Here is a 25,234-nt window from a genome sequence, read left to right as displayed (position 1 = left end):
CATCAAAACTAAACGAAATAAACATTTGAAATATATGAGTTTGTATGTAATGTATGAATATAATATACAAGTTTCACTTTTTAAATGGAATTACTGAAATCAATCTACTTTTTCATGATATTCTAATTTTATGACCAGCACCTGTATATCCACATATTTGAAGTTATTTGTAAAAAACAACAATTTCCGTTAGTTTGGCACACTGTCTATGTTTAAATATCATCTTATGATATTTTTATTGATTAGCTTTTACCTACCTAATAGTTTAAGATAATCCTTAGTTTAATTATACTATTTTTAATAACTTTTTAGAGGAAATATTTAATTTTGTGTCAGTTGTTTTATATTTACTACAGGATATTAAGTTTTAATGTAGGTACTTAACTAGATAAGTTGATGTTTGAATAAATGTTAGGTAAATGCAAATAATTTACTTGGAATATTACACAGTTTTGCAACTAAACGTGTCCTTGAGGGTCCTTTTGTGTATATTTGTTATTCTACCATAGCTAATAGAGTGTTTATGCCTTTGATGTGAACCAGTAGGTATTACGCCACAAATTTATCAATATTTTACCTTGCGTTTTGAACAAAAAGATCAGAAATATGCTTCACTTTTTACCTTTTGCCAACTTTTGTTAATCCCCTCCCTCTCTGCCCGTCCCACACTGAGTGAGTGGGTGCTGATGGTACATGTACAATCTCTCAGCAGCTTAATGCACTGCAGAGTTAAAGATCAGGTTGTTAACACCGTGATCAGGACCTGCATTAGTGGCACAGGGCACTCCTTCACTGTAATGCTGGAGCGGCATAATTGACTTACTCAACACATACACCTACATTTGGACACACACACTCACATCTCTGCAGCCTCATCTAATGCTCAGAAACATGCATGCAGACACACATACACACACACACACACATTCAGATCAGAGTTTGTCTCTGTTCTGACACCCACACTGTTGAAACTCAAAACGTGTAATTTGAACTCAAATTAAAAGCTGCATGCTATGAATCTAAATTAGTCTGCTAATAGACTTGGTAGTTTGGTATTCTTTATAGTTTCTGTATCTGCATTTCCTGTGGGGCCCAAAAGTGAAAGAAAACTTGAGGAAACATTCATAAACCTGGAAATAATAATAGTTACATACATAACCGTTTACATAGGCGAGATGTTTTGATATAAAATTAGAAAAACTAACAATGAAATGAAAAAAAACAGCTGAGTGGCAGTTACTAAGCCAAAACCAGGTGTGAACAAAAAGGAATAGGAATTAAACAAAACCTAGGCTGGAACCCAATAAACCATGAAAGATAGAAAAATACTAATAGAACAAAAAAGGTGAATTTTTGAACATAATTCTCTTAGTTGGAAAAGAAATAGTTTAAAAGTAATCACTTAATCACTTGCTCCCTGACCAAAGAGAAATATAGCACTGATCTTCAGAGACTGTTTCATCTGGCTGCCATTTGCAATTCTGCTTTTGCATAAAATTGATCTTTGTTTTTTTGTTTATTTTAAGGTTTAATGGATGTTTGTTTTCACTACAGTAGAGATTATAGCTGTGAGTAGTAGCAAAAAAAAAGCTGAAGCAAAAAAGGAAAGAGTGAAAATAGCTTGGGACCAAAAAAAGAGGGCAAGAAACAAAGGACAAGTACAAATTATCTAATTGCAGAAAGAGCACAGGAGAAAAAACATGTAAGGAAGACTCGCAGGTGCAGTTAGATATGCCACCAGGTAGCATGTGTGAAGCAATGATTTGGAAGCCAAATCACCCTCTTTTTAGTGCTCTCACAATTGTCTAAATCATTCAGTATGTTGGTTTCAGATCCTTTTTTATGTAATTTGCTTTTGAAGTCCCACTGACAAGTCTGACAAAGTAAGAAATTTGACAAAACTCAGCTTCCGTTGATCCGTTTATTTCATAAAATTGAGTTAGTGTTGAGTGTTTTGAATATTATTTTAAGAAAAATGACAGAAAGGAGAAAAGCCAACCAAACAACATAAAAAACAAAGTTTGTATAAAGGCTCAGCTGGGGCTTTTCTTTGTCTGGAGTCTGCAAGTCGGGATACGTTTCCTGCCACAATCTAAAGAAATCATGCATACTAGGTAAACAGATTATTCTAAATTGACCCAAGGTGTGAGTGGAATTGTACATGGTTGTATTTTTTTGTGTGTGTGTGTTGGCCCTGAGAAGAACTGGCAACCTGTTTAGAGTATGTCCCATCTCTCGTCTGAAAACTGTTGGAACAGGCACCAGCTGCAGCCCTGATCAGGTTAAACCAGGTCCAGAAAATGAAAAAGTGAGAGAGAGAGAGAGCACTTCCCTTATGACTTCCAGTACTTTATGAACTAACCAAAGTGCTAAGTCAGTTTTTCTAAGCTGTGTTTATATGCCAGGATGGAAAAGACTAAGGAAAAGAAACACAAAAGCAAAAGTACGCAACACTGTGTTTTCTCACCTTGAAATGCAAGCGTCTTCCTTGATAAAAGGCTATTAATTCTAATCAGGCCTGATTAATTATCCCGATAGGCCCTGGGCTTTCTAACCTGTGTGATGACTTTATCTGGGTTTTGCACTGTGCTGAGTGGATGCTGTTGCTTCTCATGAGAACCCAGGAAGATTTAGCCGCTTGAAGGTTATTGGTGCCGAGCTGAGAAGCCTGTGGTGGTGAGGCGGGTGCTTTTCTCTTTCAGCAGATAGAGGAAAGAATGCACTGAAGGATGAGCTACAATCTGGTAATTACATTTGAGCTTTAAAAGTTTGGTTAAGGTTTTAGAGCAACATAGAGTAACTTTATTACTTAATGATCTATTATGTCTGCTGAATATATTTATAGAATTGTTTTGTTTTTCTGAAAAACAACACACAAAATACAAAAAATAACTTACTATTTTCATTACTTTGTTTCCTTTTTTTTTTCTTATCTTAGCCAAAGAGTGCCTGCCCATAGCTGTAAATAAGCAGCTGGGCTTTCTATGAAGCTATTTTAAATAGCAATGCAATTTTTCTCATTGTCTGTTTTAATAACAAATTCTTGTGTGATCACAATATGGTATGTGCATATATTTATTGCTGGTAATGGGTTCTGTAAGATGAACTAATCCCCAAATGTATCATGCTTTTGTTACTGTTGTGAAAAAAAATAATAATCCAGGCTCAAACTGAGAATCTACTTAAGAGTAAAGGTTTATTACACTTGTCGACAAGGGAGAGCAAACACATTCTTCAACAGATTCTGAGTGCTCTGACTAACATAATATTTGTCTGTCTATTTACTGCATGCCTGGACTCCCCCTTTGCATCCGAGCAACTGGTTCATTCAAAAGTTCACATTCCACTAGACACAATACAGAATCTGGTTTCAACCAGCCCTGTGCTGAGAAATAAGTCTATGCAATCACTTAAAAACAGATAAACATATTCTTAAAGGTTACATTATTGCATCAAACATCATTAAATATTATATTTTACCATAACAGTTGCATCTTTGCTTTTGATGATTTTCCTTGAAATTGTTCCTCTCCTGTTACTTTTTTCTTTTTTGTGTATGTTTCTTTAATCTTTACCATCTACCCACTCACAAAGACAAAAACAAAAGAGAGAACACTGTTTTTAGGATTTTGTTTATAATTTTGTTTTAAATAGGAAGAAAAAACTATGCATCATCCTTAATTACTTTGGTAATAGCACCATTATTAATCAATACCATTTGATTTGATTTTCCAAGTTTTATAAATGCCCAGGAAATGAAAAAGGAAATATCACCTTGTCTCACGCTACCTTGCCTTTTTCTCACACTCTGCATGAAACTCTAAAAATTAAAAGAATTGATGCCAGAAGACAACAAAAGGTTTCTAGCTTTGCGCTTGCACTGCAGTCATCTGCAAAGAAACCACTTCACTGTTAGAGAAGAAAAAAAAAAATCACTTAAGCATAAGAAAATTTTCAGAGTAGTCATCACACCATCGGTCAAAAAGGTTAAGATAAAAGAATGGCTTCTAATAGGATAATATTCCTTGTTGATCCTCAGATGCTAATAGACAATCTCAAGAGTAAACTGAATGACCTCAGACTCCCCCGAACTAAGGATGTTTAATAATTGCTAAATAAACCTCTAAAGAGAAGTGCCTTCAATAAGGTTTATATAAAATTAGAGGTAATCCTTTTACGGAAAGAATGGGTGATGTCCAGCAAGCATCTTGTTTTAAAAATATGAACGATAGGATTGAGTACAGATAAAGGTACATTTGAAATGCCATCTAAGAAAAACTTATTTCTGAAAACACATATATAGAATCGCAAAATACACAAATAGACTTGATGAACACTGATGTACTGTGTCTGTGTTTCTACAGATAACTTATGGAAAAAAAAACACTAAACATACATGTTTTTGAGATTTATTCAAGCTCGTGTCCGCAAGCTTGTATGGTACCTTGAGAACACGTGGTTTCTAATTCTCTGGTTCTATGATGTATTAATACTCTTCTAAGTAGGTACAGGACTAAAAATACTTTGGAGGCTGAGCACCTCGTGCAGCATTGCGCTGGGAAAGAGTTCAGAAACTTGAAGTGAAATTTGTCATCTCAGCAGCTTTCCTCTGTAACAACACCCGCGTCCTGCCATGATCCAAGGATTCAGGTTACCTCAGTATGCAAACCACTCTGAGTCAGCGCACAAGTGACTGAGTTCTTCCACACTCTGACAGCATGACTCAGCAAGCTGAATATGTCGAGGCTGATTCTCTTGATTCTGAATGACAGCTTGAGTAGACCTAAATAATTAACTACAGTATGTGTGGCTTAAGACTTCAACTGTAGGCATCAATTTTAAAATCTTTTTATTTGTGTTTTTTTTCTCCCCCCTGCAGTATGAATACTTCAATGCCGTGCTGATCAATGAGGTTGATGCAGAGGGGAACAATGTAGAGCTGGGAGGAGAGTTCATCCTGCAGCCCAATGACCATTTTAACAACCTGTCAGTCAACCTCAGCCTCAGCGTGGTCCAGGTGCCCACCAACATGTATAACAAAGGTACATTCCCCGTCTCCACAGGAAAAAGTGCTTCACGCTCAAAAGATTTTTGAGTTTAGAGCAATTTGTCAATCTTGTTCAGCTCTTTTGTCAACAAGCCATCAGGACACATTTTAATCAAACTCTCAGAAAGTAATCATGGGATGTATATTAGCCTTTACGGTCAATCTGATTCAAAATGGCTGACAGTCAGTTGACCTTGCCAAACACAAAGATGGCTATAACTCAGCCAGTTTTGCAGACATTGATGAAAACTTAGGTGGTAGTAGCTGAGAGTCATCTCCTACTCAAATAAGTACTGGCGTCGACTTTGTTGGCCTATCAGCAAAATATCTCATGAACGAGTAGACATATTTTAATGAAACTCACAGAAAGTAATCATGTGATGTACATTTATAGCTGAATAACTTTTTGGGTCAACATGATTCAAGATTAGCACCACAACTAACTGACCTCAGCAAAACCAAAAAATGGCTATAACTTAGTCACCATTATTAGTCACTGCTATTCTCAAAGCATACTCTGACTGCTAACAGATTGTGTTAGATCTTTGTTTAAAACTTTCGCATGCAAGGTGCCAGGGGATATGCATTTCTTGTGAGTTTCATTTTTACTGTTTTGTAGCAGTACAAAAAAAAAATCCCTCTAAAAACAAGATAACTGAGTAAGAACATTCATGTTTAAGAAAAATCATCCTTGTGTGAGGAGGTAGATTTGACTTCACCACTTGTAAATCTGTGGATCATTCCTACCACACACACTGACCCAATTAACAGTTAAATAATTAAACTTCTCCTAATTAACCATCCACTTAGATTCAACCAGAGAATTCAGGGCCTTGTTCTATGCACAGTGGACCGAGTGAATGTCGTGTTGGCTTAACCTAGCTACAAGACTCAAAGATTGTACATAGCAGGAGAAGGAAAGTGAAGAGAGAGGAAAATAGGAAGAAAGTAAATGAGGAAAAAAGTAGGTTAAGTCAGACTGATGGAAGGTCTAAGCAAGAGATTAATTGCGCCCTGTAGAAAAACGAGGAAAAGCAAGTGAGAGTGACAGGGTGAAAGTGAGAGAAGCTAAACGAATGAAAGTGCGCAGAAAGTGAATCTGGCAGGTTGGCAGACTGATGAAAGAGGAAGGGAGGAAGAGTAATTGTGATTTGATTTACAGGGGAAATGATTAGACTTGTACCTGGACTTGGAACACAATGCCAGGGCTGGATTGGCCGGGACTTCAGGAAGCTTGTTGGGGGGCAAAATCTTGTATTTCTGTAAAATAAGCCAAATAAGCTTGTCTTCGAAAAAAATATATTGCAAATTAACTATTCTTTAAAGCATCTGCAAGGATTGTAGCAAAAAAAAAAAGTCCAACAGTTTATCTAAACTGTGGTAAGCAGTGAAATGTACACCTTTACAGCTAGTGTAGTTTTTAAACGCTATATGCTTTTGGACTTTTCATTGTTTGTTGTCATTCTTAAAGGCAACAACTAGAGCAAACAAAAACTAGGACAGGGAATTATTTCTGATTGAAAAAAATGCACCAGTAATCCTTGTGCTTCAATCCATTTCAGTCACCTCAACTGGAAAATAACATCAAATTATGTGTAAAATGGTGATATGAAGTGAAAAACGTGAGTGCACTACAGGAGGCAGAATGCTAAAAGATAAATAGTGCTGAGGAGGCTGCCAAATTTTGGAAACAAAATGATTACAGGTGTGTGGAAGTGTACAACAGAGAGGGAATGTACTCGGCCCAGTTTTCAGACAGCCGGATGAATGTCCTGCAACTTGTATTTCCACAAATTTTGCATAATACAAAGACAAAGAAGGCAAGCTTAGTGATTGATGAACTTGAGTAGATACTCTTCTGATCAGGGTCAAGAGCAAAGCACATCTGAGGTCAATAAATTGCAAGCATGTATGTTTGATTGCACAAAGAAAAACAATGGTTTTTATCCCAGGCTGTCATTTAAGCAAACTGTTTTAGGCCGAGCTCTGAGTTGAGAAACCTCTGAAAATGAGAAACCTTGAGCGCTAGTACAGTGATTTACTGCAGAAAGACATAAATAAACAAAAGCACTTCCGTTTCAACACAGAGATACATAATATATTTGCTGCATTCCTTTTTTGGATCAAATTTACCTTAAACCAAAAGAAAAAAGACAGAAAGTAGACAGTAGACTATAAGGCTACAATTGATTTATTTCATTTTTTTTCATAGAACTTGAATGTTTTTATTGGTATATAGAGATTAAATGCTGCAGGAATCCCAGAGAAACTTCATCTGCAGACATTTTCTTTAGCTCTAAACTGAAAGGAATGAGGGGACAGAAGCTAAAGGAAAAAATAAAAGTACATACAGACATTTAGTTGCATAATCAGTTTGACACAATCAGAATTCTGCTTTGCATTTCTAAAACAGTTTCTAGATTCAAGTTTTTTATGTTTAGCTTACATTTAAAAATTCAACTCAACATTATTCAATCAATACATTTCTGTTTTTTTATATTAAAGTAAAAACTAGGTTTAAATTACATTTAATCAGGGTTTCTGATCTCAGTGTGATTTAATCTGTATAATTGTCCAAACTATTTGTGTCAGAACCGCTATTCACATGATGATAAATGATCTTTGATTAATGCTGAAAAAGGTTTGTCTGAATTTGTTTTATTTATACTGTAGTTGCTATAGCAACATAAGGTCTTTGTTTCAGTGCAGGGGAACGTGTTTCCATGAGTCACAATGTTATATAGCTGCAGAGTATACAGATTTAGGATGTATCTAAAAAGAAAGTATACTGAAAAAAATGAATACAGACTTGCAGATATTCTTTTCAATACATGTAATGTTGATGTTTGTGAAAATATGAACTTGTTTGTTGTAGGTGAGGGGGAACAAATGTGTTAGACAGAAACACAGTTTGATGAGGATAGCTTGCCCTGGAGCAGGTTGAGTTTATTCAGAGTTTATGTTGCGTCCATCAGCAACAAACCACTTCAGAGCAGCAAACTGTTGTGGTCAGGTATGGATCAAATACCCACATACTTTAATATCAGTTTTGTGCCTCCTTGACTTATTTGTCCATGCTGTCCTCCTGCTTGTGAGGTGAAAAAAAGACTGATTTCAGAGCAATGTTTTAATTCTTAATATGCATCTGAAAGGGAGAGGAGATAGAGCAGCTGTTAGGAAGGATGCAAAGTTCGGTCCTTTGCAGAAATATTTCTTGACTCATGAAAGAGGTGTGGGAAATTATGACACAATCTGCAAATAAAAGGCAAACAGAAGCTGCCATCAGACAGCGCTCATTCATGTAGAGAAAAAACAGGCTAAAACAAAACTATGAAAAGATGATGTTGTTGTGCTAAATGGCTTATTCAAAATTTTTGATTTTGTCTTTTTTAAATTATGTGGCTTTAAAATGCCAGGTCCTAAACAAGAATGTCTCGTTTTGTTTATCTGTTTGTGTCTCCTCCATGCCTCCATTTTCACACAGAAACAAGCATGCACTAATTCATGACTGAATGCATCAACAGTTAAATGCTAAAGGTTTTAAATTTGCTTTGCTTTTTTTTGTTTGTCACCAATATCTCTTCCTTTTTTTGGCATAATTTATTTATTTACCTTTTCTTGGTTGAGTTTTTTTTTTTTTTATTTCCCTCACTTTGCGGTACCCAATCACTGTCATGTGAACCTGCTCCTGCTGCCGAGCAGCCTGCTGAAGCCTGCGGACAGAAATTGTTTGTCATCAACAGTGATGAATTTGACTTAAAGTCTATGATAGTGGAGAGCTTTGTGGCCTGAGAGATTAATCGCAAGAGTAAGGTGCTGTATTGAAGATCCATCTTCTAGCTGCACATCACAACCAAAGCCCAGTCCATACAACGTATTTATATATATATTTTGGGAACAACATGACAGGAGTGTGTTCGATGGATGCAGAGAAGCTAAACACTCACAGATTGTTGATGCACTCAAAAGTCAATTCTTCTCTACCCCCCCAATACACACCCACACACACACCCACACACACACACTTACCAATCATTTTTCAATTCCCTCATCATGGTTTCTGCCTCCCTTATTAAATCCCCCTCTCATCTTATTTTGAAAGTAACCTAATATCTTGAATAACGTGTGAATAACCTGCGTAATGACACTTCATATTTGTCAAATTATTCACACTACCTGCACAGTTTCAATTTCAGGTTTTAATCTGAGTCCATGAGCCTGTGTGATTGTGTAGAAGAATGGCTTCTAACTTTGATCAGATTAAAGTTATGTAAATTGCATCTTATGTGGGAAAGTAGAGCCTGTGCTTGCTTCCTTATTATGATGAGTTCATATTGTAGAAGAGACACTCAAAAAGCACCAGAAGTGACTGTATTGTTGTGTAAATGGAGCCTGGTTCTAATCCAGCCTCTTTTCCTCTCCACTCCATGGAGGTGGATGGGTGTTTACCATCAACAGAGAGCTTTAGTGTGCTATAGCTTCCAGAAGGAATATTCAGTCACAGCTTATTGGCACGACTGTTGACAGCAGAACAATGTTGCCAGCATAGGAGATAATGGGGAATCTGTTATCTACTTCTCTTTTTTTACTCTGTCCATTAGCTGCTTGTCTGTGTGTCTGTCTCTCAGTAGTTTTCTGGCCCATCTCTCTGTGTGCCTTCCTGGCTGTTTTTTCCTCTTTTTTTCCCTCTCTTTTTCTTCTTACTGGGCATTGTGTATCTGTCTCGCTGGATGGTTTTTTGTCTCAGTTCATCCTTTTCTTTCTCCATCCTCCTCACCCTGCTTCTGAACCACGTAAGCAGCTGATAATGAGCTTGGCTGTTTGGTCACTAACCAGTACATTTATGACACTCTCAGTCCGGAATTTAAAAAGAAGCTTTCATTTTTAGTTGTGCTAAACCACTCTGTATACCACAAGCGTTTGGAATTATAAACAAACTCTACTGCACACATGGAAGCATACAAATTGTGTAAAGACACATGTTTTTACTTGCAGTTGTGTAATACAGTATATCTGGGCTGAATTTCTTCTTCTCTGAAAAATTATTTCATCAAATAAAGAGAAAAAAATGACAACAAAACTCATTTACTTAATAAAAAGTCTGTGGAATACACTGGTACTTGTCAGTTATAACTAAAAGTAAGCAACATTTTTCATAATTTCCATATATAGTGGTCTACATCTTTCCTTTTAATATTTAAACTGGCAGCAGTAAAGTGTAGATAACCACTTTATTAGCTGGCTGTCTCTTGATGTATTGCAGCTTAGTTGAGTAGCATACTGTTTATCAGTGTGATGGTAAAACCTATGGTGCAGATTCCACTTAAGGTACCTTTAAGGTACCCTGAACACCAAATATAGTATAAAAATACAACAAAAAGCCAGAACATGTCAATTTAGTAAGTTTAAAGTCAAGTTTACATCAGACATTATCCTATTTTGCTTTAGTTTTCAGTAACTATATGTACTATCTACTGTCTTTTACGTTCTGGTTCTCTCTCAATTCTAATGGGTTTACTCCTGTCTTATCTTTTCAGTTTTTGTGCATTTTCTCTGAAGCTTTGTGTAATGCATAGACCCTGATAAAGATCTGTGGACTTGCAGAGTGTGAGTTGATATGACTGATACTGATCTGAATCTGATCAGAGTAAGAAGCCAATCTTCTACACATTCACACATGCTCACGGACTCAGATTAAAAACTGAAGCTAACTGATATTGATACAACTGAACAGACACCAGAGAACACCTGCTCCAACCTCTTGAAAAATTCTGGCCTTTATTAGTTTCCTCTTCATGTCTAACTTTGTGCCTCCCTTTTCTCACTTTTTTCTTTAGACTCAGCGATTGTCAATGGGGTGTACTGGTCTGAGGCCCTGAACAAAGTGTTTGTGGATAACTTTGAGAGGGACCCGTCACTCATATGGCAATACTTTGGCAGTGCAAAGGGTTTTTTCAGACAGTACCCAGGTAAGTATGTCCTTGTTTAAGGGGTAGATGTGAGGTGCTTAAGTGACTGTTTTTGTAATTAAGTCGCTGTCTTGTTAAAGCATGATGACAGGTGTTTGAAGTGATTGACAAACTGTGACTGGAAGCTGGCAGGGTGGGAAAAAGGAGAAGGAGAGAGGAGAAGAGAGACAGTTTAGAGATTAAAGCAAAATAAAATGATGGGGAAAAAAGAAAAAAACTGATGTTAAATAAATTAAAATAAGAGAAGCAAATTAAGTTATATTACACATATCTTGCACTGTAGTGCATTTGAACATTTTAATAGAAGGATCTTTAGTTTTTCTTTCATATGTGATTGTCCTAAAGGAATCAAATGGAAGCCAGATGAGCATGGAGTAATAGCTTTTGACTGTCGAAACCGGAAGTGGTACATCCAAGCTGCCACTTCTCCAAAAGATGTGGTGATCTTGGTGGATGTGAGCGGCAGCATGAAAGGCCTGAGGCTGACCATTGCCAGGCAGACTGTTTCCTCCATCCTGGACACTCTAGGAGATGATGACTTTTTTAATATAATTGCTGTAAGTAACACTGCACTCCACATTGTGAAAGATATATTTAAAACTATTTAAGCCCCGTATTTTTTTCAAAATCGGATAAGTACGTATACTTGTAAACATCCTTATTTATCAAGCAACCCTTGAAAAATAATTGGTCCCCACAAAACTGACCAAAACTAAAACTGGTTTGTATGGATGTGATGGTAAAAATATGCACTACATATCAGAGTTACTTCCGTACACTGAGCCTAATAATAATCTAGTAGATCTCTGCATGTGTCAAAAAGACAAAAAGTTTGGTAAACCATGACAATGGAGAGGGGTGGGGTGGGTAAACCTGCACATTGTCACCAATTGGCTGATTCACCCTTTCTTCTGGTCTTTCCAAAAGGCATAAAGCTGAAATATGGATGAAAAACAACAGCAAAAGTCACATCACCAAAAGCTTGCTCCAAGTTTCAAGATGTCTTTTTTTTTAAGCAAAAAAGACATAAAGCAGAAAATCAACAGTTTCAGAGAGATTGGACTGAAAAGCATTTTTTGTTCACTTTGCCAGTAAGCCAGTGTTTACTGTGCAACAAAAGCATCGCTGAGATTAAAGAATACAATGTGAATGTCAATGTCAGTGTCAAGACAAACCATGGCTCTTTTTTTTGCAAGTTATCCGAAAAAATTGGAAGAACAAAAAGGTAAAATTTAGGGGACTGCTCACATGTTTTCACTGGAGTCAAGTGGACATTGGCCTCTCCTGCACTGAACATGAGAAATATCATTGCATCCAAGCAAATATTTTGGATATTAACCAGTCAAAAGCAACTTTTTTTTCCTCAGGCTGAACCTGTTAGAGACAGCATGTTTGCTGTTGTTGAAAAACCTGACCTGTGATTTGAAAAGTTTTAGCAATTATTCCTTGTGACCCTCAAACTCCTAATATTCTTTATATATGGCCCACTTGCAGCTGAAGTTGAATAGCCCTGCCCTAGTCTCTTAATCCAGTCACTAATCGTAAAAACAGAGTTTGTAACCCTCTATTCCAAATTTAAATAATTTTTTTTTCTAACACTTAACAAAGTCTTATATTGAAAAAAAAAGTTCTTGTGACCAGAATTAGGTCCCAGCAAATAGAAATTCCCAATAGTTGAAGGTAAAAGAGACATTTTTTTCTTTCTTTTTTATTATGGGGCTGTAGTAGTAGACAACTCAACAACTCAAAACTTAGAATGTTCATAACAATTCTGTTTAATACTTTGTTGTAAAATTTTAAGCTTCACCACTCTAGCATCAGAGAGTTATTTGTTTTTTTTAGAGTTTTGTAAGAATTTACTCTGAAGACTGGCCATGTTGGAACATGGGCTGTGATGTAACACAATGTTGCCAAACAGACTGCATTAAATCTACTCTGACATGGTGTAAATATCCAAAATTGAGCATTTATTTAAACAGCATTTATTTTTTATTGTTTTGGGGGGGTTTTGCATTTTGAGCTTTTTGGTTGCTCTGAAAAGGGCTCTGCTCTGTGTAGCAGTTATCTTTACTCACCAATGCAAACTTTCTTCTGACTGCTGGTAACATACTCACTACTCATAAATAGTCCTCTGGAACCCACTCCATAAAAACTGAACTGTTCTTTTAAATTGGCTTCCCAGTCCCCAACAGCATGATAGTGCCCAGGTGATAAAAACAAGCACAACACAAACTCCTATCTATAATTTCTCTTTCGGTTGGGAAGAAGTGCTTAAACAAATGAGCTTTTTTGTTGTCGTGCTGAAAACCGATCAACAGCAGCAAAATTAAGATCTTAAATGCAAAGGGGGCAGATTTGGTTGCACCCTGCCTCAGGCATCAAAGCTATTGTTTTGTTTTGGTTTTTTTTTTTAAGGTTGATGAAGCTCAGCAAGTTTCTTTGCAGAACAGAACAAATAAAATTCAATTTTAGTAATATCCAGATCCAGATAAAAGAGCCTATAGAAACAAATTTGTATGTACGTGTGCACTGTGATCTTAAATAAAAGCTGTTCAGTTAATCAGTGCGTTAAGCTGTGTTTTATAGACATTTCAATGTCTCTCAGAACACACACTCATTGAACAGATCATGTACACACTTTAGAGACAATAGTTTGATGCAGTGGCACTTTGAGCAGCAAAAACTACACAAATTCACCCAAAGATTTCTCAATACAGTACATAAATACAGAATAGGAAACAATTGTTAGCTTCGAAGGAACCCAATTCTGTTGTTTTTCTTTCACTTCGATGCATTAAATGCTGCATATTATCACAGAATTACAGGCTCCACTATGTACTGCTCCTTCCATCAAAATGAGTTCATTACATTTTCCCAGTCTACACCGAGCATGAGATATTTCTTCATTTAAGCATATTTAAAGTTTTTTCAATGATCACTATTAAAAATTGTGTGATTTTTTTTTTTCCAGTACAATGAGGAACTGCATTATGTAGAACCATGTCTGAATGGAACACTGGTCCAAGCAGATGTAACCAACAAAGACGTAAGTTATTAATTTTCTTTTTCTTTCTTTTTTACTCCCGTTGAAGCCAACTTGATGCAACTAATGTATTTTTGGCATCAGTGTGAAGCCAGTAGATAAAAATGTAAATTAATGTAGTTGTTTAGAGTAAGAAGTGCACATTTATAGGTAAAAGAAAATTCTACTGAAAAGGTAATTTATTTAAAGCAACAAAATAAGTTTGTGATAGTGTGAAAATTCCTGTATAATAAAGAATCATCACTGCGGATGGATTTAATAAAATGCACTGTATACAATACAAGAATTAATATCAGTAATATAATGATAAAAGAAAAAGCTTGCACTGTTAGCAATTGCTTGTCATAGAAAATCTCCATTATACAAATCATCTGTGACACTGGAGTCATTGTTAGCACTTTACAATAATCTATGTAATATGTTTGAGTGTTTTTAAATACGTGTCTGTGTTACACTTATTGTAATGTTAATCAGAGACTTAATTTAAGACATCTTTATTAAGACAGTCAAAAGAATAATTCCCCTCCTCATGTTTTTATGTCTGTGATTAGACAGTAAACTTTTTAGGTGACAACTGACTCAGGCTCCTTTAAATTATTTAAAATTCCATATAATTGCTTGCTTACCCGTATTACTTAAAAACAACCTTGATATGTAGGTTTTTACCAGCAAATAGTTACATGGACCGCACTTCCAGCTCCACCTTAAAGTAATAAAAAGTTATCTTTCTGCAAATATTTAGCTGGTGGTGAGTTAGTTTCTGTTTACCTGTTTGTGAAAGTACACATAAGCAAACAGATTAGAGATTGTGTTTAATTCCATACAGCTATTTAATATAGTTTGTGTCAACCAGTGAAATGGAGAAGGCAGTGTGCACCAGCTGATAAGGCTTGTTATGTTTTTGGTTTTTTTTGTAGCTGTGAGCAGACGTCGTTGTATCTCTGGAGAGTCCTCGTTTGTCTTTTCAAACTTTGCAGACACTCTGTAACTGGGTTGAAAACACAGGATGTACAGTTTTTATGATTATCAAACTTTATGAAAAGTCTGATTTTTACATGAACTGACAGTTCTTACAACCCTAAATGGAAACGTTGCAATTTGATCCGTGGCTTCGGTTGTTAGGCTCAAACAACAGCTGGGTAATTAATTTAGTTTCACTCACACTTTTGATACCGATAATACCTAAAGCAGCACAATCTAGTCAGAGTGACTTACTCTGATGGATTTTGGTTTATTTAGTTAATGTCATTTTTTCTTGTATTGCTGATTCACTCTTTTTGCATTCAGCTGTGCACATTAGTCCTCACTATCAGCTCACATCTCACCAGGCTGTGAAACATTTAATCAAAGATCAGAAATTACAAACTGCACTGATAATATGGCATGGTGTAAACTCAGTGTCCCTGTGAAAGTGCAGTCAAAGTGTGGTGAATGTGTGAAGAGCTAAAGATAAATTTGGACGTTTGTAGGTTAAGATTGTAAAATATTTGCCTTAAAAAATCATAGTCTGGTGTCAGATCTTGCAACAGTTTTTTCCTAATACACAAACAGTTCTTTTTTTGCCCTCTTCTCATCAATTTGAAACGACAAAACATTTGATTGTCTTGATAAAGACGTGTGTGGAATTGAGTTCACTTCTCCTCTTGAAATGCATAAACTCAGGGCTTGAATTTTGTTTATTAAAGACACACATATCGGTCACACAGATTAACATTTTTTTTTCCCATTTCAGAACCTTCTGTGGTTTAACTCAGATCATGCCAAATAAATAGAGACAATAGGCCACATAGTTCCTTCTGAAAATCTAAATTTTATAATAAGGGTTCCACATACATTTAAACAGGGATTGTAGTACTATTGATAAAGGGTGATTACTAGATTATTACACCTTCCTTTGTACTCCTTACTAAGAATCCTATACATACAAACCACAATATATGTACCCTTTATGCAATGTTTTATTAAGGAAAAAAGCAGGGAGCTGACTTTATGACCAGATGCAAGAAGACAAATGTCTCAGGTAGAATATTATAGTTATATTGAGAAATTATTAGTTGGACAAATTATTTGATCCTTGTTGACTATTGTTTGTTTGATGTTAAAAACAGCACTCTTCACATATCTACATATAATCAGCTCTTTAAAAAAACTGCTCTTTTATTCTAAATTCATCAGAAGTCCTTCAGCCTTCATGCTGAGATAATGTACAAGTCATAAAATCAAAACCAAAAGCTGCAGCAAGCTGCAGTTTGGGATCTTTTGCTCTTTGGTTTTATGGTCTTGAAGAAGAGGCAGACTGAGCTGTGGTGGTATTTGCTCCTCTAAAGAGTCTGATGTCCAAAACACATTTTAGATCCTTGTGATCCAGCACAAAAAAAGGTTGGGCACATTTAGCATTGCACTCACACGTCTGAAACTCTGATATGCTCACACACACGTCCACATCTTCAGTCTGCCACTTAAGTGCACTGCTGTGCCAGGGATTGAACATAGCCTGCTGTGTTCGGAAAAAAATCACTTCAATCTTTACTCACAAGCACTCACAGGCACTCTCACAGGTAAAGTTTGCTATGCTCCAGGGAATGCTCTTTTGTTGAAACCGATTAACCTTTTATCCACATCCAAGGAAAGATTGTGTCTTTTTGCTATTTGGGGATTTGTTGTAAGAGATGCTTTGGGTTGTTTTTTTCAGTGTACATGCATGATTGTGCCTTGTGTATGCATGTGTGTGTGTTTGTGCACGTTTGCTCCCTACTGTGCAGGCTCTGATATGTTCTTATGCTTCTTATGGTCCCCCACTGAGTATTGGGATACTTTTCATTCTCCCATCAATAAAGAACAGAAGATCGGCAAAATGACAGCAGCAGATGTAAAAGTAAAAAGGGAGGATGATGATGTTGGCTGGACGAGGGTCTCAGGAGCTCCTTCTCTACAAGACCTGAAAGTCAAATCGTACATGTTGCACTTCTGCTTCTACAGACACAACCGAAGTGTGTAAATATTAGGAAACTTCAAAACCATCTTTAAAAAAATGATTGACGTACAAATCATTGAGGGTGGTGGCAAACAGTATTAAACAAAAGATGAAATCTTAGTTTCTGCTGTTTTGTTGTGTTGCTTAGATTGTTTCGTTCTTTTTTCTCTTATATGGGTAAAACAAGAATTGTTTTGATTCTTCTCTTTTTATTCAATATGAAAAGTAAAGAAAGTAATTTTTAAAGAAGGTAGTCATTTATAAGCTTTGCTTCACCCTTCACCTTTTTTCAGATTGCAAACAATGTATTTATCTTGAATTTTGAGTCAATGTCTGTGTGTGTGTTGTTTTATTGGAAACTTCATTATGTTCTCTTTTTCCTTCTATGCATTTTTTCCATGGAATAAAATATGATAACTGAATATAGTTAATATATGTTGTATTATATATGTGTGTATGTATATATTTACTTTATGAATGTTTTGTTTTGAAATGAAGCCATTCTTGACAGTAAATGTTAAAACAACAGCCTCAGAATTTACAGCAAACGGTTTTTAAAAGATCAGATTTAATTATGTTGAATATAGTTTTGTGTGTCTGAATGTGCCCTTCAAAATTTTTGCAAAACATGAGATATGAAAGCAAATCTTTCAGGTTTCTGATGTTATTTGATGGATGTTTTTTAGCAAAAAGGAAAAGAAAATGCAGATATTCAACAGATGTTCTTTTAAACATTTTGTAAAATTTCACTGTACAGTAATTTTGAAGTTGAGCCACAAAAACTGTCTCATTAGATCATGAGTGTAAATGTTTCCCACAGATATGTATTAATTATATTTTGTGAAATGCAATTAGCTATATATGGAGCAAATAAAACCAGTAGGTTTATATTTTGTAAGTTTAAAATTATCTAATTCTTTTAACGTTTATTAAAGAAAAAATACAAAACCATTTTTAAATTTTATAACATTTATTGTTTAGTCTTTTGTTTGTTGGTTTATGTCACCATAACTGAAATGCTTTGTCCCTAAACGTTATTTTTGCAGCATTTCCGGGAGCACCTCGACAAGCTGTTTGCTCAAGGCATTGGCATGTTGGACATCGCTCTGACTGAGGCGTTCAGTCTTCTCAGTGATGTAAGTGACTCACAGACGCGCGATCCTCATCACGCCCACTCACACAGGTTTTATGCTGAAAATTAATTGAGAACGTAATTAATAGCTCAGTCCACAAATTCACCTGAAAACCAAGTAAACCTTGATGAGTCATGTTGTTGGTCTGACATCTCATTATGATTAGGCAGTTAATTAAATCTACATGTGTACAAATACAGACACACATGCCGTTATTATCCCAGTCTAAATATACATTACATATTGTATCAACAATATCTACAAAACTCTTCTCCAGTAATTGAAAGTAGCAACAACTGCTGTATAACTGCTGTATATTGTTCTCACTGTCAATATTCTTTGACCTTGCATGCACAGCAGTTTATACATTATTACCATTGCTGCACTGCTAATTCAAGTAAGACACACTTCAAGCAGCAGTAGGAACTAGCTGAAATGTTCAATAGATCATTGAAAACATTGATTTCAAAATGGATTAATTTTTCATTGTTTTTCTTTGTTCAAATTGACAAACTCTGTGTCACTTTTTCCTCTACTTCCAGTTCAACAAGACAGGGAGAGGTAGTGAGTGTAGCCAGGCCATTATGTTGGTGACGGATGGAGCGGTCGATACATACGATGCCATCTTTGCCAAGTATAACTGGCCGGAGAGGAAGGTAATGTAGAGATGATAACTTATGAAGCGAATATGTTCCTGTAGCACTGTCTTATCCCAGTTTTTCATTAACCTTTTCCACAAAAGCTAAAATGGAATTATCGACATCATTTTCTTTTCATAATAATTTAACTGAAGATCAATGGCTACAAAACCTCGTCTGTCTATGACTAAAGTTTTAACGTGCCTTTTGGGAATTAGCTTGATGTACTTTCAAAGACATACCAGCAGATCTACTACAATTTCACCAAGAATAATCCACAGAAAGGTGAAAAAGATGATGTTTTTAAAGGCTAAGGGACTGATTTCTAATTGTGTCACTGGAAAAATCGTCTAATACTGATAGATAGAATTGTTCACTGGTTGGAGAGGATTCAAGTACTCATATACACACAAGAGTCTGAGAAAGACAGCTAAAAAATACAGTTTAAAATACACTGAGGAGTAAACTATAGACACAAGACCGGTGAGATGACTAGCAAATGAAACTAGGTGGGAGGAGAAAAACAAAATTAAATTCATATCACAGAACGCACAAATATGGATGGATTATTTATACATCCCCTGAGAGAACTTAGTCATCCAAATATGACCAAAAACATAACAGAGCTAAAACAAAACTCCATAAACAATATATGCAAGTTGTTTGTTACATTTCAGAGAATGTGTTTTTCAAGTAATATTTTTATGGTGAGTTGTTGGAAAAAAAAGATTACGACAAGTAGTGAATAAAGAGCACGCGCAGTATGGGGTCCATTCAGAGCGGAGTTAGATGAGGTTGTAGCTAAGAACAAACCTGTTTCTCTGCTATCCTGCAGGATAATTGCGGTGCAACTCAAACAAGTTATAAAATGCAAGAGGAGAAAAAAAGCGAAAGCGAAAAAAGAAACTGAGAGACTGTTATTTTGTTAAATGAGGTTTAAAGGGTCTGTAGGGTTGGAAAATTCAGAGATGCAGGATTGGTGTGGTGACTTACACTCACAAAACTTGCTGTGTTTTTTTTTTTTTTTGTTACATTGCTTTCTCATATTTTTGGACTAGTCTGTGTGGCTAAAAGAATATTCTCACAGCTTGATGCTGCCACCTCCATGCTCCACTGCTGTGATGGCATCAGGTGATGTGTAGTGTTTGGTTTCCTGTAGACGTCTCTAACTGTGGCAAAGCACCACTTTTGTTTCATTAGACCAAAGAATCTTGTTTCTCACTGAGATTTTTGCTTATTTAAGAATATTTTAAGATTTTTGTTTATTTCTCTCAAAAAGCTCAGGTTGGTGAAATGCTGCATTGATGACTGTCAAACTGGAAGTTTCCCTCGTGGCAAGAGGCAATTAACATTTAACTCAGTATGATATTTTAATTCTTTATTTGTAATAACATTTTGTGCTTTAAGTTTCTGTGTTGATTCTATTGACATTGCAATGAAGAAATGTCAAATATACCAAAAGGCTGAATGAAAGAAAAAGCGACGAGGTCTGGAAGTCCTCTGAATGCCTGAGAAAAACAAAAGCCCTAAACAGGAAACATGCAGTTTGAACCTTCATTGCCTCAGGTTAAGTCCAAAATGCTTAAAATGCAAATGCAAACATAATGGGTGGTATGATAGAGCAGAGCTTTGGGATTAGGCAGTTTGTTGATAGAGTTTGAAAAGTTAATACTCGCATTTATAGTCGGTATTAACCTTCAGTTTTTGTATACTGTATGTGGGTCCCTATTAATATAGGCGCCATTTTGCATTAATGTTGCATTTGCATTGCATGTGTCTCGTATGTTCTGTATAAAAACTGCTCGCAGCCCCCTCTGCCCCTCCCACTGACTCGTGCCTCAAGGCTGAACAGCAGTGAGTGGAGAGGGGACAAGGCTGCTAGATAGTTCCATTTAGAAGAAACCCTGCTGATAATAGAAGTCTTCAGTCTTTGTCACTCTCTTCAGTCTGTCTCACTCACCCTCTTTTTCCCTCCACTGCTGCTTTTTAATGGCTTCTTTCCAGCCAGCTTTGCTGCTTCACCACTAGCTTCACACAGAGGAGACAGCAAGGCTTTGGGAAAATGCAAATACAACGTTGAATATCTCTGTACTTTATTCATAATGAATTTATAGTCATGAAGACAACATCTATCCATCCATCCATCAACTTTATTCCACTTATTCATAGTAAGATTACAGAGGTAACAGGAGGGAAACCCAGAAATCCCTTTTTTCCAGCAACACTTTCCACCTTCCTCTTGGATAAGCCTGAGGTGTTCCCATTTTTTTTTATAAAGTGTGGTTACATTTAAGACATTATACAAACTAGTTTTCATTTGCTCTCAATTTTCACAACATGGCTTTACAAACAATGTACAGGATAAAAATCCACACATAAAACTACTATTTTGCTTTTCTAAAATACCTAAAATAGATCCTTTTAGTTCTGTACTTGATTTATTTGGAATACTATAAGGTCTAAGATTGAATATTAAAGCCAATCATCTAAAGTTCAAATAAATAAATTAAATAAATGGAGGTTCGGTTAATAAGAGTTGTCGAAAAATTATCCGACAAATGAACTTATTTACAATTTATATCTTCGACAGCTGAAGGTGTTAAAATCTTTTATATATTATTACTATGCCTAAAAAGAATATGTCTATACCACTGAGTAGCAAAGAAAAAAAGATCCTTAAATATCAATCACAATTTGGTTAATGTACATATACATCTAAACATAAACAGACGTGGTGTCAGGGTGGAGGAAGACGATGAAAAATGCAAGAATGAAAGAAGAAGCAGCTGAGCCCCCAGAGGCTTGCATCTGCTCCAATCTGGCAACAGTATGTTTCACACACACTCATATACAAGCTGTAATGTAAACACACACCTGCCAACTACGTCTACTGCAAGATCAAACTAAAACCTGCTGGAAAAGATTAGGTTGGCAAAGCGTTTCACTGAATTGGGTGCATAAATCTTGGATTGTGAGCTGAAGTATTTAGTTCATAACACTTGTCTTTACTGTAACTGCAGATCCTTGGCACACTTATTTTATATTTAAACCTACACTTTAAAAAAAAGCCTCCTTTGCAGTTTTTCTTGAGCTGACAAATTTATTTTAAATATTAAAATAAAAAAATAAATAATAAAAGTAAAACCTTCATAAACTTCTAACTAGCTCTAAAATAAAGACTTTCTCCAGAGAGAGAATAACCCATTATTATGAACTTGACAGTCTTATCTTTGAAAAAAAAATAAAAAAAGAATGACTGTGCTAGCTTCAATCAGATTGTGAATATGTGAATAATGAGTGACAGTAGCTATCTGCTTCCTTTCTGTAGGTCCGAATATTCCCTTACCTGATTGGTCGGGAGTCAGCCTTTGCAGATAACCTGAAATGGATGGCATGTGCTAACAAAGGTAGGAGCAAAAAAATCAAGTCAAGTAAAAAAATTAAAACATTGTGGAACTCTGGAGTTCTTTGACACGTGTGTTTGCGTGTTTGCATTTGGTGGCGTAAATGAGTTTGCCAGTGCTCATCAGTATTAGCACTTGTACATGACAGCAGACAGCTGGTTCCAGTTGCCCAAATAGGATATGTCACACTACTTTAAATTCCTCTGGGCCTAAAGTCCACTCACGCATATATACTACTTAGTAGCTGCTTTGTATACGGTCACGGTTGTCTCGGTGCATAGATCACTTTCTCTCAGGTTCTATATTTAGCTAGGAGTTGGGTGACAGAGACAGTCTGGTTTCATTTCCTCAGGCTGCAGGAGATAAGCCACAGGTCACACAAAGGATGTGTATGTGTTTTCGTTCTGTGTCTCTCACTAATGTCTACACTTAAGACCCCAGCATCAACAATGTTACATTGAGAGAGAGATTGTCCACTCAGTTTGATGGGGCCAGTGGTGGAGGAGGAGGCCGCTTTCTGCCTGTGTGTGTCATACTGTATAGGTGTGTTTACACTAGTTGATGATCCATGCTTTTGATAATACAATCAATTGAACTGTCTTTTTTTTCTTCAACATTCTTGTTTCAAACAGCAGTAAATTTTGGTTTAAAAGTCCTCACTCTGTTCCTTTAGGTTTTTTTTTTGCAAAAAAAACACAAACTTCTTAGTTTACTTACCCTGTTAGCAGAACCTTTTCTCTGTAATAGCTCTACACAGGAAGTGTTGGGAACTCCTGCAAGCATACAATGGAAATTAAAAGTGTTAAAACCAACAGTGAAGAGCTTTCATTTAATGCATTTTTCTCATTACAGAAGGCATTAGCAATCAACAATTTGTATACATAAATTTCACAATATCCCAGCAATTTGTAGTTTTTTCTTTTGTTTAAATGGCACTATATGTGCTTGAGCTGACGTGGATTATTTGTGTAAAACCTGGTGTCATTTTATCAATATAGACAATATAGATGTTTATGAGAGGGCAGTTGTGTTTTTTTCACATTTTTCCATAGCCGTATGACATTTAGCATTAAGTTCAAATATCAAGAATTCTAACACAATTAAGTGAATCTTAAAAACCTTGTTTTTTAGTTAGTGGAAACGACCCAAATAAATCTGAGTGAGCACATTTGAGATATTCCAATAAAAAAAAAAAGGCACCCAAAATGTTTGTGTGTTAGTGTGCTCCAGTTGTTCTTCTTCACATTTTCTCCACATTTTTCATTTCCACTTCATCAATATTATCCATGTTTCAGGACACCATGATATTTATTTTTTGCTTACATATGACCCAGTCCAAGGTTGTTTTAAAAATGATATTTCTGCCCCGTTCTCACCAGACCACGTGCAGCACGAGTGTCTTGTAGGTGCAACAGGTGTGTCGCGTCAGTAACAGCGGGGCACATTCATTTTTCTTTAGCCGACTCATCTCACTGGCCCCAGTGGCTCAGCCTGAAGGACGACCTCAACCCTCCAGAGGGGGCGGTCATTCCCAGCTCACCACTGTGATAAACGATGCAGTCAGACTGCTTCTTTTTGTGCAATGTAAGTGTGTGCCAGTGTTGTATTGTCTGCTGGAAGAACAACCCGATTCAAATGTTTCTGAGGTTGGAAAAACAAAAAGTTCACTCCCAGGTTACATTTAGAGCTGAGTGTTTTTGTGTTGCTACAGTGATTACAGTTATCAGTGCTTCAGCGTTTGAAATAAATTGTTAGCCTTTATATTTGCTTTTCTCTGGGTTTTTTTTATGTGACCATAGATTTGACATTAGGTGATCATTGTTGGGGTGTTGCAGCGGGTTATTTGGGCCAAAACGTGGCATCTCTCATAGATCTTTTTATTGTGTGTCAACTCTGGATCTCTTCTCGTTGTAAAGGTTTTGCTGGGAGCAATGACCCCAAAGTCTATTTCCTCAAGCTATGATTTTCTACTTGACTACCTCACAGTGATGGAGGCCGTTTGCTGTTTTTATGGTTGGGTGGAAACTTGTTGGTCTCTTGCTTTTCTCTTTTCTCACTGTCACTTCTTGTCCTCTATCTCTGTCAGATTGTTGTCCTCATTCGCTTTTACTCTCCGGCTTTCTTTCCCCCTGCTGAGATAACAGTATTCCCTCCTCCACAAATACATTAGCAGTATAATGATGGCATTACCATTGTGGAAAATGGCATCGCATTTGGTTTAACTGAGGCAGCTTTTACATTACATTTACATACCACTTAACCGTTCACAAACCCATGCTGGTATGGCCTTTTTTTTATTTTTTTATGCTCTATCAAGTAAGCCTCTACTGCCCTCTGTGCTGTTTCTCTGCCTTTGTTCTACAAAATAAGCAAAATGTTGAAAGATCTGCTGTTGTAGTCTGGATTTCAGTAGACTCAAAGGTATTGTATACTTGTATTGACTGCAGCCAGACCATTGCGGGGGATTTTGCTAGTCTCACTGTTGCTACCTGTCAAATGAGGCTTTTTGCTCTTCTCTGCTAAAATCGTGTGACTTGTCTGTTTCTGATGGTGGCCAGTTCAGACATCACAGAGCAGACATGCTGGGCAGGAAGTCAAACACTGAAACAGAACAAAGCATCAAAACATCATGTCAGAAACAGTAGTGGCACCCAGCCAGATAAAGCTGTCAGAGGATTTTTATTATAAACAATAGTGTCATCTAACTAGAAACACATGTTATAAAACCAAAGGTACTTTTTGAATAAAATAAAATATTTGAATAATTCAGACATCAAAACTAATGTTCAGAATTGATTATATGTAAATTAAAAAAAACAAAAGTCATGTTTTTAATTGAATTATTAAAACAACATTTGACTATTTCATATCTTAATCAGTTTTGACTGATTCAACCAATGTTAATTTATGATTAAAAGACTGAATTGAGTTCTATTAAAATAATGATATACAATACTTTGTGCCATGTTGTGACAGTCAAGATGAAGTTGTTTTTTTTACAACGTCTGACAGTTTTTTTCAGTTTT

The 25,234-nt window shown here is 36.1% G+C and overlaps 1 protein-coding gene across 2 annotated transcripts in view; it reads left to right on the top strand.

Annotated features, from left to right (window-relative positions):
• Nucleotides 1-25,234, top strand: part of cacna2d3a (calcium channel, voltage-dependent, alpha 2/delta subunit 3a) — a 114,648-nt gene that overhangs the window by 45,610 nt on the left and 43,804 nt on the right. For both annotated transcript variants that reach the window (XM_017415113.3, XM_017415112.3), the window contains exons 5-11: nt 4,880-5,042; nt 10,885-11,016; nt 11,362-11,573; nt 13,988-14,062; nt 18,080-18,169; nt 18,709-18,822; nt 22,133-22,211. In XM_017415113.3, coding sequence (XP_017270602.1) covers nt 4,880-5,042; nt 10,885-11,016; nt 11,362-11,573; nt 13,988-14,062; nt 18,080-18,169; nt 18,709-18,822; nt 22,133-22,211 — 865 coding nt within the window. The remainder of the gene's footprint in view (nt 1-4,879; nt 5,043-10,884; nt 11,017-11,361; nt 11,574-13,987; nt 14,063-18,079; nt 18,170-18,708; nt 18,823-22,132; nt 22,212-25,234) is intronic.

This window comes from Kryptolebias marmoratus, linkage group LG8 (assembly GCF_001649575.2).
Source record: "Kryptolebias marmoratus isolate JLee-2015 linkage group LG8, ASM164957v2, whole genome shotgun sequence".
Classification (NCBI taxonomy): Eukaryota; Metazoa; Chordata; class Actinopteri; order Cyprinodontiformes; family Rivulidae; genus Kryptolebias; species Kryptolebias marmoratus.
The sequence above is the reverse complement of the archived record's forward strand: the minus strand, read 5'-3'. Positions and strand labels throughout refer to the sequence as shown.